Below are 18,448 nucleotides of genomic sequence, written 5' to 3'. Positions count from 1 at the left end.
CCTGCTTGAGATTCATATTCTCCCTCTCCCTCTCTCTCTCTCTCTCTCTCTCTCTCTCTCTCTCTCTCTCTCTCTCCCCTTCCCCTCTCGTGCTCTCTCCACCCCCCACCCCCAATAAACATTAAAAAAAAAAAAGAAAAGGACCTGGACAATAAGCGTTTTCACCTTGGCTTTGGTGCCATTGACCCCCACATGGGCTCCTGCACCTTATGGCCACATTCATCAGCCCCTGAGGTCAGGCAGCAACAGCCCAGGAGCCTGCGGCAGGTCTGTACTGACCTTCTCTGCCAATCACTCCTCTCTCTGTCCCTGTTTCCTTTTCTTTCCTTCTTTGTTCTCCCGCCTCTGTGGCTCCCCTTCCCCGCATTCTAACTCAGCCCTCTAGGAGCCGCTGCCTCCCATGCTGTCGAGCTCCAAGAGTCCTCCTGCCCCCCCCCCCCCCCCCCCCCCCCCCCGTGGCCCTGAGGTTGCCGGCTTTCAACAGCACGTGCAGTCAAGGTTCCTCTTCTCCCACACCCACGACCATTGGAGATTCTGGTGCAAATTGGCCGAGGGTGGGACTGGGACGTTGGCGATTCTGGCGTGTGGCCAGCGTTGCAATGAGTGATATAGGCTAGGATGTGTCTGTTAGTGACCAGTCTTGTGTGCTGATAATTGAGGGGCTCGTTCTCTGTCCACTTCTGGTGTCCCACCGGCTGCATGCCCTCAGAGATTCTGGCATCCATCTAGAACGTCCTCTGCACCACCTTATCTGCAATTTCTTGGTTCTCCTTTACCCACCTAGCCATGCCGTCTCTACCCTACTCTAGCCACCTTGTGTCATCTCCTTTTTGGCCCCTCTGTATTCTTCCTCCCTGGATGATTCTAGGGACCCGGCTGGTTAGCCCCCCTCCCCCAGTCACTTGCTGTGTGCTGGTGAGTGTGTTTGTGGCCCTGACACAGCCCCCCCCCCCCCCCCCCCCCCGGCAAAGTTCCCGGACATTCCAGTGCCACCCACTGGTCCAAATACTTCTAAATCTTCTTCCTCCTCCAGGCTGTCAGCACCACATCTCCCCATCACCTAGGCCAAACACAGGTGTCCTGTCTTCTTCCTCTCGCTTTTTCGCTGCTCAGATGCAGCCCACCCCAGGACCTTTAGTCACCCATCAATACTATCCTTCACTGCTCCCTCTGAGGTCTGACCAGCACACATCAGTCGCTCCCCATCAGGCTGGGCTCACCCCCTTCCTGTGACGAAGGGGGCCTGTGATGATCCCAAAGGGGGCCCTGTGATGATCCTGCCCCCAGGACCTATGGCCTCACACCCTGATGTTGCATACACCTTCCTAGGTCTGCCGTATTTGCTCTTGTGTTCCCCGCTCCTAATAGACCTTTCCCCTCTACCCCGGGGCTTAGCCAGGTCACATTCTTTATTCTGAGCTTTGGGAATCCTCTTCTTGCCCCGCCCCGTTTCCCTTCTTGCTCTGCTGGCTTCATTCTAAGGCTCTGTATTCTCCTGGGCCCCAGCCCCACCCAGGACAAATAGTAGGAGCTCTAGTACCATTTCATCAATGAAGACCCTTTCAGAAGTGCCTGCTTTGTTCCCGTCCCTCGCTGCCACTGATGACTAAGGCTCCGGCTTTTGTTTTTCTGCCCATTAGTTCCCTTCTGTCAATTAGTTCATAATCTTTAGACCAACGTTGCAATATACTTAAGGAGCTGCTGTTTTCAAAAACTATGCCGCAGTGAAGTCTGCTTTTTACGATTTTAAACCGACTTTCAAACGGCTGATCGTTTTACAATGGTGTATTGCTATGGCTGGAAACCGTAAACTGTCTCAAATACGGAAACAAATTTTGTATAATCACTGCAAATCCTGTGCCTGATGTAGTACCAAGGCTGGGCGTGCAGATAGAGAATTTCTGTCATTTTTAAGAACTAAGTACAAATGTGCACTGTGCCAAGGGATTGGTTTTGAGGCCACGGCCACAGGAATATCGCCGTGGAAGACCTAAGGCAGTGAGATTGTGTCAATTACTTGTTATTTATCTTGTGTCTAACCTGAGTAGATTTTAATAATGAGCTCTATCCCGGTAAGTGCTTTAATCTCGGAATTACAAGGTGAAAGATACAGCTGAACTCTCTCTTACCCAGAAAGTGCTTTGGAAATAGCAGAGTTGTGAATCTGGCATCATGTGATCCATTAGGACCGTTCTCCAACTTGTCTATGGAGGTGCCGTTGAAGGTTGGGGGCAGTAGGGATTTGGATGGTATGTTTGGGAGTATGTCGTTGTAAGGTGGTTTGGTTTCTTTGAAGGCTCGTGATTTTCCACCTGAAAAGTGAATTTATTTTACTTTCTATTTCATGATCTGTCATATAAAAGAATGTATAAAATTATCCGTCACTGAAAGAAATTGACCTGCAGGAAGACTGGTTAAAAAGCACTCTAGATCAGAGACATGCTGCTGTGTAGGATGATGTCCCCAATTACCTTCCCTGTCCGGCACCTCCACATTTAATACATGTAGTGATCCCTTCACCGTGCATTTTTTGTCACCTTCTGTATTCCTGGTGCTCTGTGAGGCTTTGAGCACAGAGAGAGATACAGACTTTGCTTTGGGTTCTGAGAGCTTATGTGGGAGTAAGGTAGGGGCGAGGTCCTTGTAGGATGAGCTTTTCCTGACTACCACACACACCTTCATACTCTGAGAACTTTGCCTTGCCTTTCCTTGAACACACATATAAACAGTGACACGTGCCAATGGACAAGGTCTTACTGGCTCAGCGCTTACGGCCCCTTCCTCTGGAACTTTTTTCATGGTGCTTTTGGGGAGAACAGTAGCTGCTCCCTTGGAGTCCTGGGACATGTTTACCACCTTTCAGTATTTTTATTTCATTTGTGTTGGGTTTGTCCCTGAGGTCTCCATCAGCATCTACTTCGCTACCATTGTAATAGTTATGCAGTGTTGAAGCAAAAGACTTGGGTACATATGGTAGCTTGAACCCAACAGTAGAGTGGGGGCCATGCTGGGATCCCCCGTGGCATGGCTTCCTTCACTCTGGGTGATCCAGGATGGATTTACAGTCTCCCTGCCACTGGGCCAGAGCATTTTTATAAGGTTTGTTTGGTTTTCACTGAGCTCATGCTCCCCCTCCCTCCTGCTTTATTCTATTTCCAGTATCATCTACTTGTTTTTAAAGCCTCATGGGTGTTGCGGGCAATTACTAGGATCCTTCCAACTTGGTTTTCATCCAGTTTATTCCTGGGGGGATATAAAAGTATGTCAGAAAGAGTAAGATATACAAATCATTAGCCCCCCCCCCCCCTTTTTTTTATTACGAACTGTGGTTAAATAGTACTTGAACTAATGAGTAGTTAGACTACAATGGGGCTTTGAGCTTTGCCTTAGTAGCGACTCCTCCTGCCCTACTTCCTCAAAACTAGAATAGGCCTCTCTACGTGGGTTTTCCTCCCTGCCGTTATTTTACCTGGTTCCTTATATTTGTGTCCAAAGAAAAGGTTTTGAAATGACTTCCTTACTTTTAACCCCAGCTGTAAATCCAGGCTTTGCAGCTTAGACATCTGTGAAGGGTGCAAAGCCCTCAGGAGGATCTTTGAGAATAGGTTTGTAGCAATGGTGGGAGGGGTCCAGCCACTGCTGGCGGGCCTGGGGAGAACCTTGTGCTCAAGCAAGTGGCTCTCACTTACACTGATCATTGAGAACCTTCTCTAGTAGAAGTGCAACCTGGACTCTCAATTAGTATTTTGTTTTAGTTTATTATTATTTTTTTGAGAGAGGGGGGCGCAAGTGAGTGGGGGGCAGAGAGAGAAGAGAAGAAAAGAGAAGAGAAGCTCACCCGGGGCTCATGTTTTACCCAAAGCGGGGCTCGTGTTGTACCCAAAGCGGGGCTCAAGCTCACCGATGTGGGATTCGAACTCACAAACTGTGAGATCATGACCTGAGCCACCCAGGCACCCTCAATGAGTCTTTTAATTCAGGTATACCTTGAATATTTTCTTTTCACTTAAGAAAGAAAGATGGGCGACCACATTCTTTTTGGTGGAGAAGCAGAACCTTGTCTTTGAGTTTTGGTTGACTTTGAGTTTTGGTTGACTTTGAGTTCGGGATGACTGGCGGGAGTTCTCCGCATACACCACACCCAAGATGCAAGCAAGGTCTGCGGTTTCTAACTTCAGTTTCCTTAAATGTAATGCTCGTGAAACTGTTAGGATGCAGATTCCCCCCCCCCCCCCCACCAACCCTGTTTGTGACTTGGAGGCCCTCCTCCAATCGTCTCCTATTTTAGCCACATTGAATTTGACACTCCCTTTAGTTGAGCCGCCTTTAGAGTGTTTCTTAGTTATCAGAGAATCAACAGCCCTTCCCCCCTGCACCCGCCTCCACATACATTTCAATTTTCATAACATGCACTTAATTTATATATATAATACACCACAAGTCTAACTTCCGTAAACAGGTTTGAGAAGTAGACCAAGTGACTCTGATAGTGTGAGTAGGAGAGCAGAGGTGCAGAAAAGAACCTAATGGTCTTGAGTGCTCAGAGTCTCCTGGGTAGGAGTCCACATGGTTTTTTTATTTTTTATTTTTTTTAATGTTTATTTTTGAGAAAGAGAGTGTGAGTAGGGGAGGAGCAGAGAGAGGAAGACACAGAATCCAAAGCAGGCTCCAGACTGAGCTGTCAGCACAGAGCCCCACGCGGGGCTTGAACTCACAAGCTATGAGATCATGACCTGAGCCGAGATCAGGAGTCGGATGCTTAACCGACTGCACCACCCAGGCGCCCCAGGAGTCCGCATTCAACCCAGAAGGTTAAAAGACCTTTTATGAATGCCTGCTTTGTGTAAGGTCGTAGAGAGATCGTAGTCAAGATGCTATTCAGACCCTCAGGCACAACTGTGTGGAACAAGTAAAAATAATGACGACAATTAATTATTTTTTTTAATAATATGATTTAAAACAAAGTCGGGGGGCTCACAGAGGCTGATACCAGTGGTCAGCTAAGAAAGATCCAGGGTAGCTGAGAAGGTTTGAGGCTTCACCAGCCAGGGCCTTTAAAGAATTGGTTTTTTTGTTTTCTTGTTTTTTTTTTTTAATTTTAGACATTTTTCTTATTGTGGTAAAATACACATGATATAAAATGTACCATTTTTTTTTAAGCGTCCAATTCAGTGCCGTTCACATTCACGATGTTGTGCAACCATCACCACTGTCCGTTTCCAGAACTTTTTTTTTCTTTTTTTATCATTCCAAATGGAAATTCTGTACCCATTAAACCCATTAACGCTCCATTCCCCATCCCCCGGCCCTTGGTAGTCTCTATTCTCCTTTCTGTCTCTGAATTTGCCTACTGTAGGTACGTCATGTAATGGAATCATACAACATTTATCCTTTTGTTTCTGGCTTGTCTCACATAGCATGATGTTTGTGAAGTTCATCGATGTGGTAACAGGTGTCAGAATTTCCTTTTCATGGCCGAATAATAGTCCCTTGTATGCACATACTATATTTTGTCTATCTGTTGATGGACACTTGGGTTGTTTCTATGTCTTGGCTGTCGTAAGTAATGCTGCTGTGAACATGTGTTTGCAAGTATCTGTTTGTATCCCTGCTTTCAATTCTTTTGGGTATGGTTGAATTTTACACTAGTGAAAGAGGTTATTGAAGGTATGTTGCCATTTATCTTTTTTTTTTTTTTTTCTGGCATTTATCTTGATATTGTTAAAGTCTTGTAACATTATTGACTATGATGGCCCAGAGCCATCAGTCCCTCTAGTAGTTGGTCCCCACAATGGTAGGATTTGGCATTTCTTTTTTTTGGCTCATTAATTAATATGTGTTCAGGGAATAGAAAACAACTCATAAACTAGCCTTAGCCAAACACAATTAAGGAAGCACATTTTCTAATGCAAAGAGTCCTGATGTAGATAAAACCCAATTCAACAAACATTTGTTGAGAACTTGCTATGTGCCAAACACTTTCAATAATGTGTGATTTCAGAACAATTTCAAAGCTCAGTTGGAATACCTTATTGGTCTTGAATTTAAAATATAATAAAGGCAGGTAGATGTGTGTGTATACACTTTTTTTTGAAGTTTATTATTTTTTTAGTAATCTCTACACCCAACATGGGGCTCGAACTCATAGCCCTGGGATCAACAGACCCATGTTCTTCCAACTTGTCAGGTGCCCCTTGCATACCTTTAACATGTATCTCTGGTTTTCTTCTATTGTGAGAACATTATAATAACATTCAAGATAGTTTGGAAAAAAGAGAATAAGTAATACACAGAGTCCCACTGTAATATAAGCTCTATTTTCCTTTTACAGGGTGAGTTAGAGGGTTGAACTTACAAATAATGTATTTTGAAAATAAAATCCTTAATGCTTCTGGTGGCAATTATTTTAAAATTTGTTTTTTAAATCTCTAGAAGGAAAGCCTACACCCGTGATCTCAAATTTGGAGGCTTCTTTCTTGGAGGTATCTGTAGCAGTTTAATGGATGAGTGGAGCCACTCCCTTATGGGGAGCCGCAGAAATGACATCTGTCCTCTTTTGGGGATAGATTGGTGGGCTGTTGACACCTGTTACAGGGGCTGGGTGTTTAGGAACCTGTCCTTCCTCCGATCTTTCACATGTTCAGGGATCGAAGGGAATGTTTTCATGACTGTGCCAGGGGAAAAACACAATTTAGGATTAGGAGGAGGTAAGACGTAGACGTGGACCACGTGTAAGCATCAGTACAAACCAAATGGGTGATGGGGCTGGACATGTTGGACGGATTTAGTGAGGACAGGTGATCATGGTGAGGGACTAACACCCATGAAAACAGGGCTTTCCACGTGTCATGAAGGTGAATTGTGGAGTTGGTGTGTTCTGGGGACATGGGCGGAAAGATGGGCCGAGCAAGGAATATAGCGGTTTACGGGCTCCTTAGCCAGCCAGCCTAAGGATCTGTCTTATTGGAGAGGCAGGTAAAGGTCCAGAGGAAGCAGCTATAAATTAGTCCCATGAAAAGTGCTTGGCAAACCATACATGATGTCAGAGTTAGCTGCTGCAGCCTCTGTTAGGGTTTTTGAGGCTGGGAGTGGGGTTGTTGAGAGGTGGTGCTTTAGGGTGATAGATCTCAGGGTTATGAGGTTTGAGGAGCTGTGAGTGGGGTGGCCGGAGCCATGGAGATCTTTTAGGAGAGGAGGCCGTCTCTCTGTGAGATAATAAGTGGCCAGTCTGGGCGCGGGACAGCAGGCGTGGAAAGACAGACAAGGAGGAGCGGCAGAAAGATTGCTAGGATTTGCTGCCAAGGAGGCAGAAGTCAGGCAGGAACCTGTTTGGGAAATGACGGAACCATTTACATTCATAGAAAGTGAATAAGTCAGGACCGATTGGAGGAGTGATAAGAGGTTCTGTTTTTAGAATAATCGTGTCCAATATTTAGTCGTATTGTCTAGGTGCCCCCAGATGGTTCTGAGGGCTTTATATAACGGCCTTATGAAATAGGTTCTGTTACTGTCCCTCCTTTGCAAATGAGCAAACTGAGACCTAGTTGATGAGGAACCGGCCTAAGGATCACACACTGACTAATGGCAGAGCCAGGATGGACATTTAGACTGTTTTCAGTCCAAGGTCTTACCAAGTATACTTTACGGCTTTGCTGTAATAGCCAATGTTTATTAAAGGTGCCCAGTCCTGTGTTAAGCTCCTTACATGTATTTGCCGCATTTGATTCCCATAAGAATTCTGGGGCGCCTGGGTGGCTCAGTCGGTTAAGCGTCCGACTTCGGCTCAGGTCACGATCTCACCGTCTGTGAGTTTGAGCCCCGCATCGGGCTCTGGGCTGACTGCTCAGAGCCTGGAGCCTGTTTCAGATTCTGTGTCTCCCTCTCTCTCTGACCCTCCCCCGTTCATGCTTTGTCTCTCTCTGTCTCAAAAATAAATAAACGTTAAAAATTAAAAAAAAAAAAAGAATTCTGAGATGAGGGTATTTTTTTTTTTTTTTTAATCGTTTTCCAGATGTGGAAACTTGGGCACAGAGAAGTTGAGTGGCCTGCCTTAGGTCACACAGTGAGGCTTAGCATACATTGGCATGGTAGGTCTCTGGAAGTCAGCAATATTTATTCAACTGGATTGTAATATCTACATATACCCTTAAGATCCACTCCCGAGAAAACTGAATTGATCGAAATATAGGGCAATACAAATTCTTTAAGAATTTTTGGATTAAATTTACTGTCCACGTCACTGCTATTTACTTGGAACTACTCCCTTTTCGCCAGGGGATAAATAACTGAAGTGATAGTGTCTTCATTTATTGTCGTGCCCATTTTCATTATTTAGCGTGCTGTATAACTTTAAAAATAATCCCAAGCACTTTGTTTTTATATCCCGTCTCCTCCATCTAGATGCTGAGCCCAGCAGGTATAGGTGGTCTTGGCCTATAGCACTTCTTATGTTGTTGGTGCTTAATAACATTTGATGATTATAATTGACCTTGTTATTACCGTCTGCGAATCCGAGTTGCTGAGTGTCTTTAATCTGGGGTGTACTTGGCATGATCCCGTGGAGCTGCAATTGAAGCCATGGTTGAAATGTGCCCGGATGAGATCGTTTGTCTGGATGACAAATTGGAATCGAGACTGGTCATCTATGCGCACCTGCAGCAGACAGTTTGAGTGCTTCTTCGGAGCATCTTTGGTCCGTGCCTCTCCACAGACTCTCTTCCTTCTATGCTCACATGTTAAGGGATCCCTTCTGTAACTTTTAGCCTCGTTTGACTACAGATCTATTTCTCTGCCTTCTCGTGCTGTAGCTCCTCAGCAAGAGGTCTACACTTAGACTTTCACCTTGGAGCACACAGACACTCCCACTCACCCGAAATTGTACTCTCAGATTTCCTGTGATCTCTTTCCCACCAAATGCAGGGACTTTTGTTCATGCCCTTGACCTTGCTCAGCACCTGCCTTAGGACCCACCACCTTTTCTTTGAAACCGTCTGATGTGTTGCCTTCCCTCCCCTCTTTAGCAACTCCCCTTCCTTTCTGGTTGTGCCTTTTTGTTGTTTTTGTTGTTTGTTTGAGTTTTAAGTCTTAGCTGGGAGGGCTCTCCAAGAGTCGTACTGTGTGTTCCTCTTTTTTCCACAATCTCTTACCCTTGACTGTCTGATCCCGTCTTTTAACCCCACATGTTATTGCAGGGCTCTCGCCCCTCCTGTCCCCATCCCTTTATGATTCTGTCCCCATCTCCCCACCCCCGATCATGCCAAATGTGTAGAGAGTTTCCTGGTGTGGGATAGGCATCCCATTTTGCCCATGACCTTGCAGAAGTGATTGAAAGCACCCCAGGGAGTTCTATTCCCTTGATGCTCTAGCCCACCTCGTCCAGAGACTCTTTCTTCCATCTCCCTCACCCAGGCTGTAGGTGAGTCCATCTTTGCAGCTTTCATGGCACTATAACCATTGATGTGTTTTTCCTCTGGCGGTACGTGGCATCCTTAGTCTCAAATCCTTACTGTAAGTCTTATCGCTTCTGCCTACCTGAGAACCATAGCTTTTCACTGATTTCCTTGACTCCAATTGATCTCTAGTATCTTACTATGCATGTCACCTTTCTACTGAAAACCGTATGGTGCCTCTGCACGTGGTCTCTGTGGTATATGTCCATGGCACGTGTCTCGTCTTTGGCCTTTTCTGGCCTAGCCCACCTCCTACTTCTTCAGCTTAAAGCTAAAACTCGGAGCTATGTTTCACTTATTCTGACATGGAAGCAGTGTGTTCTGTAAACTCTGGAGTGTGTGTAAGAACCACGTGTTGCACTTCATGTGGACTTCTGCAGATCACAATTAATGCATTTATGCCCAAAGCTTTTGCAGATCGTAATTCATGCATTTATGCGACAGATGGATGAATGAGTTGACTGCTGCGAATTTTCTAAGGTTCAAGTTTCATATTCAGAGTCTAAAGTTTGCATCTTTAAACTAGGACGCCTGTCTAGGCATTAGTTTGATTAGGCTGCAACCCGACAAATGTCGTGAAACCTCTCATGGTCTGATCTTTCAAATGGGATTTTCATTTTCTGCCCTATGGCTTGGAACTCATAAATAGTTCTCCTTTTGATGAACATCACCATGTAAGGAGCACTGCATACAAATAACAGTTCACAGCCAAGCTGTGTCATGATCATGTACGTTTTGCCACAAGAGTAACAGGTCAGGAGTTTTTGTGTGTGTGTTTTTATAGTGCGAGGTTTTGTTTTTGTTGTTTCTAGGCTGGGTGTCAGTAAGTCAGTACCACGGCGATGGCCCCTATTCAGAGTGGAAACTTGACCCAGCTGGGGTGTTTAGCCCAGAGAAGGCCATGGCATCCAGTGAGTTGGTTGCATACCAAGTGCGACCCTCAGGATTAGTTGAGAGTTGCAGAAAATAATTCAGTAGATGAACTTAAACTTTAAACAGAACTCTTTCTAACTATAAATAGCCGGGCAGCTCTGTCCTATTTTTATTGTAGAGCACACAGAAGATGGAAATCAATATTGGAAGAAATGCTTTATTTCGCCAAGGAAAAAGATCATACTCAACACGATTCTGACTTTTCTTGGCAGGCTCTTCTCAACCATCTGTGAGTCCAGGGGAACGGTCTCTACCATCCATCCATCCAGCAACATCAGAGTTAATAGTCAGTGTTGGCGACGAGATTAGGCTGTTGTGCACCGATCCAGGATTTGTCAAATGGACTTTTGAGACCCTGGGCCAGTCGAGTGAGATCACACACAATGAATGGATCACGGAGAAAGCAGAGGCCACCAACACAGGCAATTACACGTGCACCAACGGAGGCGGCTTAAGCAGTTCCATTTACGTGTTTGTTAGAGGTAAACGTGTGGCTTTCTTTCATGCAATGCTTTGGAGAACTTAAGATCTTGTTCTTAATTATGGATGGCATATACATGGCCAGCCATAGATAAAATGTTACTGGCTGGGTCTAGAAAACCTAAAACAAATTATTCTTAGTTAGTTCCCCCCCGACCCCCCCATCTTTTGACACATGGTGGCTGTGGTTATGACTCCAGCTGAAGGTCTGCAAGGCTGTGATGCTCTTCCTAATGAGGTTACAATATGGTGAGCCCATTTGTTCTGGAAGCTCTGAGTAAACCCTGAGAATAAATTGGGCCCTTTGGGAAAGCTGCATTTTAATGCCTTGAGATCCTAGATACTCCCACTTAGTAAAAACACTTCAGGGAACTAAAGGCCTCTAAAGGCCTAAACAGGCCAACACTTCAAAAGAATTGATCCACTTTTAGGGAGCAAATTCCGGAAAAATCACCCAGTCAGCTAATCAACCCCTGTCCCTCTTAGGTTCTTAATAGTTGTCAGTGGATTCATGTAAAAAAAAACAAACCCAAAACCCAAAGAACAGATAAAATAAACAAACTGTGACCTCTTAGAAGAAAAATATGATGGTTGGATTTCTGTACCTCATTTCCCATGACAACCTCCATGATTCATCTGTGTTTGTGCTTTTCACCTCCTTCTCAAGAGGAGGTTTGCTGAAGGGGGGTAGGCAGGAGAATCTTCTTGTTGATGTAAAAACAAGTACGTAAAGCTTAAGAGATATACCCAGGTTCTAGCAGGACAAAGAGAGTCCCAGTTCTGGTCCTGCGTCTGTACCTAGACTGGGGCTACCATTGAAAGAGGCTGCGTAGGAGGCCTCACCCGTGGTTATTGTGGAGGAATCATGAGTAAATTTGTCCTAGATCGTAGATCTGGGCAACCTCAAGAGCTTCAGGTTTTCATTGCAACCTTCAGATAAGATCACCTGCTCTGTTGTCCTGATGTAATTGTCTTTGAGGAGATGGCATTGTGCAAATTCTAGCTCTATCAAGGGTTAATACAGTTGACTCACCTAGTGCTCACTGTAGAGAAGGTTGCCATGAAATTCACTCTGCCTCTCCTTAGTTTATCTGTTATTCTTTCCTAGGTGGGTAGCTGAAAAATACACACTGATAAGGCGCAGCTTAGCCTCTGGGTATGATTCCGTAATTGTTGAGCTAACCTGTGTGCTGTTCTTTGACATTCAGGAAGGTACTCTTTAATTTTCAGGTGCTAATGAAGTATCATTCTGCGCATTAACCCAATGGGTAAACCACTGAATAAATGGGGACGACTGAATTCGCCAGGTCGGTCTGGCAGACTTCATGGTTTTCTTTAAAGGGAAAGTCTTCCCTAGTAACTTAGCCCTATGCTGAATTATTACTGATGTAAGATGTTTGGATACTTAAGTGATTCATGTTACAGCAATGAAAGAAATTGGGGCGTTGTAGGAGCTAGACTAAGCCACCGAGCAAGAGTAGATGTAGAAAAAATAAACCAAACAAAACAGCTATGGCCTCAGACCATAGTTCAGCCATCATGAAGTACTTTATTCATAGAACTAATTAGTAAGGCTGGGAGGTGCATAATTCGTTCTGGAAAATTACCTTTCAAAATTAAATGGTAAGTATATATTTCAATGATGTCAAGTTGATTTTTGTGGAACACCTGAATTCCAGGTAGAAAGGACAAGTAAGAAACATTTTAAACATAATCTGTTGGCCCAACCGTGTATCTGTATTCTCTTTACACAGGAGAGGTGGCAGCATATTGTGTATACAGAATGAGGTTTGTCTTTGCTTATATGAGGTCCCAGTCTGCCTGAGGCTTTTCCAGTCCACACCTGGTGTCCTGGCGTAATTGTTAATAGCACTCCCCTTCACTCACAAGCGTCCTGGTTTGGATGATAAAGTGTTTGCCACCGCATTCCTGAAACTCATGAGCTCCCCTTGGGAATAAGGCTTCAGTTGATTTCCACAAGTTTGTATTAATATGTGTCTTTGAAGAGAGTATGGATAGAGCGGGACCCACGTGACATTCGTATGGGGTGGCCTCCTAATGGTTTTTGCAGATTCTATGCAGAAGCCAAAAGATTCTGGAGATTGGGGACTCTGGAAGGGGGTCCCCACAGAACAGTTAAGAGGAAGAATACCTCTCCTCTCTGATCCTGATAGGTATTATCAGACCGGCTTAGTCTTGGCTCATGCTCCTTAGAGTAACCTCTGTTGTGGAAAAAGAGTAAGTTTTGTAATAAAATATCCCCAGATTTTTAAGAGCCCAAGTTGTGGTATCAGTCGGACTGCAGTTCGAGTTCCGCCCAGCTGTTTCTGGACCATGTCACTTTAGGAGAGTCCCTTTAAAAAAAAATAATTTTTTTTTTTAATGTTTATCTATTTGAGAGAGAGGCAGACAGACAGGCAGACAGAGTGCAAGGGGCGTGGGGGAGTAAAGAGAGAGGGAGACACAGAATCTAAAGCAGGCTCTAGGCTCCGAGCTGTCAGCACAGAGCCCGACGTGAGGCTTGCACCCACGGACCACAAGATCATGACTTGAGCCAGTCAGACGCCTAACCGACTGAGCCTCCCAGGCACCCCTAGGAGAGTCACTTTTTTGAGACTTCAGTTTCTTCATGTATAAAAGGGTGATGAAGATAGTGCCCTTCACTGAGGCTGTTTTGAGGGTTAAATGAGAGAAAGCGTAATGGTCCAAGCTTGGTGTCTGACACATGGAAAGGGACAAATGTAAACTGTTACTTAATTAGCAGTGTTTGGGTAAATTCTACTTTTGCTCGCAAAGAGAAACGTCGGAGTCATTTGAGATTTTTCAAAAATGTTTTCAACCATTCAAACTACTGATTTTTGACACGCTATAGATCCCGCAAAGCTTTTCCTCGTTGACCTTCCCTTGTATGGGAAAGAAGACCATGATACGCTGGTCCGCTGTCCTCTGACAGACCCAGAGGTGACCAATTACTCCCTCCGGGGGTGCGAGGGGAAGCCTCTTCCCAAGGACTTGACTTTCGTCACCGATCCCAAGGCTGGCATCACAATCAGGAACGTGAAGCGCGAGTACCATCGGCTGTGCCTGCATTGCTCTGCGGACCGGAAGGGCAAGTCCGTGCTGTCGAAGAAATTCACCCTGAAAGTGAGGGCAGGTAAGGGGAGGCCCTTCTCGCTTTCTTCTGGGAGGCGGAGCAGCTGTTGATGTTGATTGGTACACGACTTCTCTCTTCTCGCTGGTTCATCTTTCAATCGGCTGTCAGGCAGCTGGCTCTTCCTCACTCCCCCGGCTTCAGACTACTGTCAGCTGCTTGTGAACTCTTTGTTGCATAGTCCCCACCCCACACAACCGCCCACGACTGCCTCCAGCGGGGCGCGTTGACCAGCGACTGGCATTTAGACCGTATAGGGGTCAGTAGGAGGAGGGGACCGCCGTGAAACCTACCGACATCGGGGCACCCCAAGTTTTGTAACCGCACGAGGTGTTCCTTCCGAGAGAAACTCACTGGGAAGCTTCAGTTACACTATTTGAAAAGATTAGCATACACATTATTCACTCCTTGATTTAGTATTGACAGAGGGATTGACTTTCTCCTCGGCTGTTTAATTTTCATGCATTCCCAAACTCTTCACAATCTGAGGAGGCAAGTACCAACTGAGTACAGACTTTGTTGTTATCCTGGCGTTATGTAGATTACTTTGGTAGCTGGAAGATGTCTAGATTTTGTATCTCAGATCATCAAATTCGACACCAGTTGACATTCAGCAACCGGGGGGGGGGTTTTTAAGGCTTTTGAAAAAGTGTGCTCCTTGGCGTTAAGTTTGGTTATTTAAAATGGGGGTTTTCAGAGACGGACAACGTATTATTTTTACGGCCTACGGGAAAGATGCCTGTTTGGTTAAAAGAATTTAACTAGGTGCGGGTCACATCCTCATGAAACCATCAAGGTTGTGTGAGGTAAAGATTAATGCCAGGCCTGCCCGTTTCAAAATAGCATTGTCAAGGAGCGTTATAATCTCAAAGCAGACGGTCCTATCTTTTTCACCCGGTATTAATGAATTTGCTTGAAGGATACAAGATTTAATTGCTGATGCCTACAGATGTGCATGTACTACAGAGCAGTCAGTAGCATACCTGATATTTTATTTAACAGACCACCGAGTAAGTTGTGCGCATTTGAGGAAAAGTGGCAAGTGAAAATGGCATATAATAGAACAGATTATTTGAGGGTCCCGTTTCTTTTTATTCTAGCCATCAGAGCTGTCCCAGTTGTGTCTGTGTCCAAAGCAAGCCATCTTCTTAGGGAAGGGGAAGAATTCTCCGTGATGTGCTTGATAAAAGATGTGTCTAGTTCCGTGGACTCGATGTGGATCAAGGAAAACAGCCCGGTAAGTGGCTTGTTCCCCCTTTTTTTTTTTTCCCCCAATCGATGGTTTTCTCTTTGTGGGAGATTTTAAGGGTTTGTTTTTTTTTTTCCTTAAAAGGGTCTATTAATTGTCCTGGGGAGGCTCAGCTGGTATGTCTGTCTGAGGTGGGACTGTCTGGGCGTGAGTCGAGATGCAGATTTCCCCCTTTCGTGACACCATATGTGGGTGTGTATCTTCATTATTAGTGACACATGCATGTCATTTGGTAAATTTACGTTGAGAAAATCAAAGAGAGGACTCGAGACTCCTTTTGTTACTGTACCCGGTTTCTTTGACTTTCCTGGGGAAATTTTAAGAAAACTAATGATTGCGTATGCACCTTGATTTTTTTCAGACTATTATCAAAGCTACCCAGGGCAGATTATTTAAAATATTGGGAAAAGTTGTCAATGGTTTTTTTTTCCTTTCACGTTGAAAAAGAGTAAATGGCCTCAGATACTAACCAGAGAGCTCTTTGCTTTCCCACAAAGTGGCCTATCCATTTGAGAGCTGGGTTTCTTTTTTGTATTGATCTGACTCTCCCCTCTGAGGCTGGTTACCTGAGATCAAGTTGCTAATGGCTTTCTGTTTGTTTTAGTCACTATTAATAAAATGGTTATCTTTAATCTGAAACATTTGGACATGTTTAAGTTCTCATTCGTTTAACAAATGTGTATTGAATGTCTACTATATGTCAGGTACTGTGTTAGGCATATCTTAAGTAAATTTTAGCCAGTTTTGGAAGTTTTTTGTTTTTTGTTTTTTTCCTCTCTAAATACTCCTTAATAGCAAGGTCTTTAAAATGTCTAAATTCCCAAATATTTTGTTTTCAAATTCCCATCGACTGAAGTTTCAGTAATTTTTATTTGCATAATGTTGGCCATCTAGTTAACTAGCTTTTACGGTGGTTTTTCTTCGTATACATATGTGCATGACATTGGAGGAAAGATATGATATAGTTTCCTTCTCCTCCTCTTCCTGTCCTCCCTCCCCTTGCTCTGTATTCAACATTGGTGATTTCATGCCTGTTTAAAGAATGCTTTGCTAGATAAGTAACCATGGTGATTAGTCTAATGCAAAGTAGTATGATGGTATTCACATAGACTTGTGATGGATGATCCCTTGCTGGTGAAGCCTATCACCACTGACTAGGAGAATGGATTGTACTAGACTTGTTCTTTCAAACCAATGGCTCAGAGAAACAAGTTTTCGTTTCCGTATCATAGAATTTAATAAAAACGATAGTTTATGTATGGATTTTTGACTGACCTTATAGAACGCAATCCTATATAAATTGGCTTTCTATAATCCTTGATTTCAGATGAGAGAACAATTTATACCATGTATATATTTGAGCCTCCGTATAACTTGAAAATTAGCTTTTTTTTCCTATGAGGAATTATATTGCCCCAGGCAGTTTTGTTCTGAACCGTTTTTCCCTGGAGTCCTACATGCCATTCCCAATTAATCCACCGGCATTGGAAGATAAGCCTTTGGTATTGGGAGCTCTTTGGGGAAATCCCAGTGTGTATCTCAAGGGTTAAGGAAAACCAAATCACATGCAAACAATATGTAATATGTGACTTGCAGATGGGGCTCATGGCTCTCCGCCAAGGTTCATCCATGAATCTTTTGTTGATATCCTTTGGCTTAATTTGAAATACTTAGCACTCTTAGCACTATCAAATTATTTTAAAAATCCATGGTATTTGACTCTGACCCTTTGGAATAACTAACTCACAATGAAATCTAGGATAAAATGACTGTCCTAGAGTTTTTGCTGTTGTGTGTTTTAAAACGTAAGAGAGTCTTGGCATTTATTCAACCCTTGTGAATCTTGTTAGCTTTTCTAATGCTTTTAAACCCTTGTATTTTTTACTTTTAATTAGGATATTTGACAGTGTCCTAAAAATGGTCTTCAGGTTTGGGTGTTGGGTCTGCATCACTACTGAGGTCCAAGCTTTTCCTTCCCGCATTGACATGTTTATTGTTCAGGTTTAACTCCCTGTTAGAAGACCTTTGGGCTCTTGGGAGAACTAGAAGGAAGAGATACCATAAATCTAGAATGTGTGATGTTACCTGTCCATCGTCACTCTGCCTTTGAAGAGAAGTCTATGACATGATGGACCGGGAGAGGACAGAACAATGTCACCTCACCTTGCTATTACATCTTCTTGATTGATCTTCTGCAGCAAAATGGCAGATTCCTGCCAATTACTAGAAGAATCTCTGGGAAGGGAGTATCTTCGAATCTGCCTAGTGCTTCAAATTGGAAAGGCGTTTCAAGACCTTTCTTTAAAGACCTTCTCTCCTTCCCTTTCAGAAACAAAAGCTGGGTGGGGCACCTGGGTGGCTCAGTTGGTTAAGCGTCCCACTTCTGCTCAGGTCATGATCTCACGGCCGTGAGTTCGAGCCCCGCGTCAGGCTCTGTGCTGACAGCTCGGAGCCTGGAGCCTGCTTCGGATTCTGTGTCTCCCTCTCTGACCCTCCCCCGTTCATGCTCTGTCTCTCTCTGTCTTAAAAAAAAAAAAAAAAAAAAAAAAAAAAGAAACAAAAGCTATGACTGCTCGTATCCTTGACTTGCTCAAGATCTCACAGTTAGTTAACAAAGCAGGTTTCTCTTCTTTTTATTTCAAAACATTCAGCTTTGGCAGTCTGCTCTTATGTATGCTCATTTTAATGTAAAATTTTTTTTTTCCAAAAATATAATAACATGAGGAAAAAAAGAGAAACAGATATAATTCTACCACTGCATGTAGCAGTGCTATGCAGTGGAAATATAATGTGAACCTCCTATGTAATTTAAAATTGTCTAGTAGGCACATGACAGAGAGTAAAACAAGTAAAATTGATTGTAATATATTTTATTTAACCTTGTATAGCTGAAATATTACCGTGTAATTAACAAAAAGTATCAATGGGTTATTTTACATTACTTTTTTGATATTAAGTCTTCCAAATCGGGGACATATTTTATATTTACAACACAACTCAGTTTGGACCTCAAGCATCTCAAGAGCTCCAGTAGGGTTTATGTTGGCTGGTTTTTTTGTTTGAAATTTATTTTTATTTATTTATTTTATTTATTTTTTATTTTTTTATTTATTATTTTTTTTAACCTTTATTTATTTTTGAGACAGGGAGAGACAGAGCATGAACGGGGGAGGGGCAGAGAGAGAG

The 18,448-nt window shown here is 43.8% G+C and overlaps 1 protein-coding gene across 1 annotated transcript in view; it reads left to right on the top strand.

Moving 5' to 3' along the window:
* Window positions 1–18,448, top strand: part of KIT (KIT proto-oncogene, receptor tyrosine kinase) — an 86,472-nt gene that overhangs the window by 26,460 nt on the left and 41,564 nt on the right. The window contains exons 2-4 of the mRNA XM_042984511.1: window positions 10,595–10,864; window positions 13,735–14,016; window positions 15,114–15,250. Of these exons, the coding sequence (XP_042840445.1) occupies window positions 10,595–10,864; window positions 13,735–14,016; window positions 15,114–15,250 (689 nt within the window). The remainder of the gene's footprint in view (window positions 1–10,594; window positions 10,865–13,734; window positions 14,017–15,113; window positions 15,251–18,448) is intronic.

This window comes from Panthera tigris, chromosome B1 (genome assembly GCF_018350195.1).
Source record: "Panthera tigris isolate Pti1 chromosome B1, P.tigris_Pti1_mat1.1, whole genome shotgun sequence".
NCBI lineage: Eukaryota > Metazoa > Chordata > Mammalia > Carnivora > Felidae > Panthera > Panthera tigris.
The sequence above is the reverse complement of the archived record's forward strand: the minus strand, read 5'-3'. Positions and strand labels throughout refer to the sequence as shown.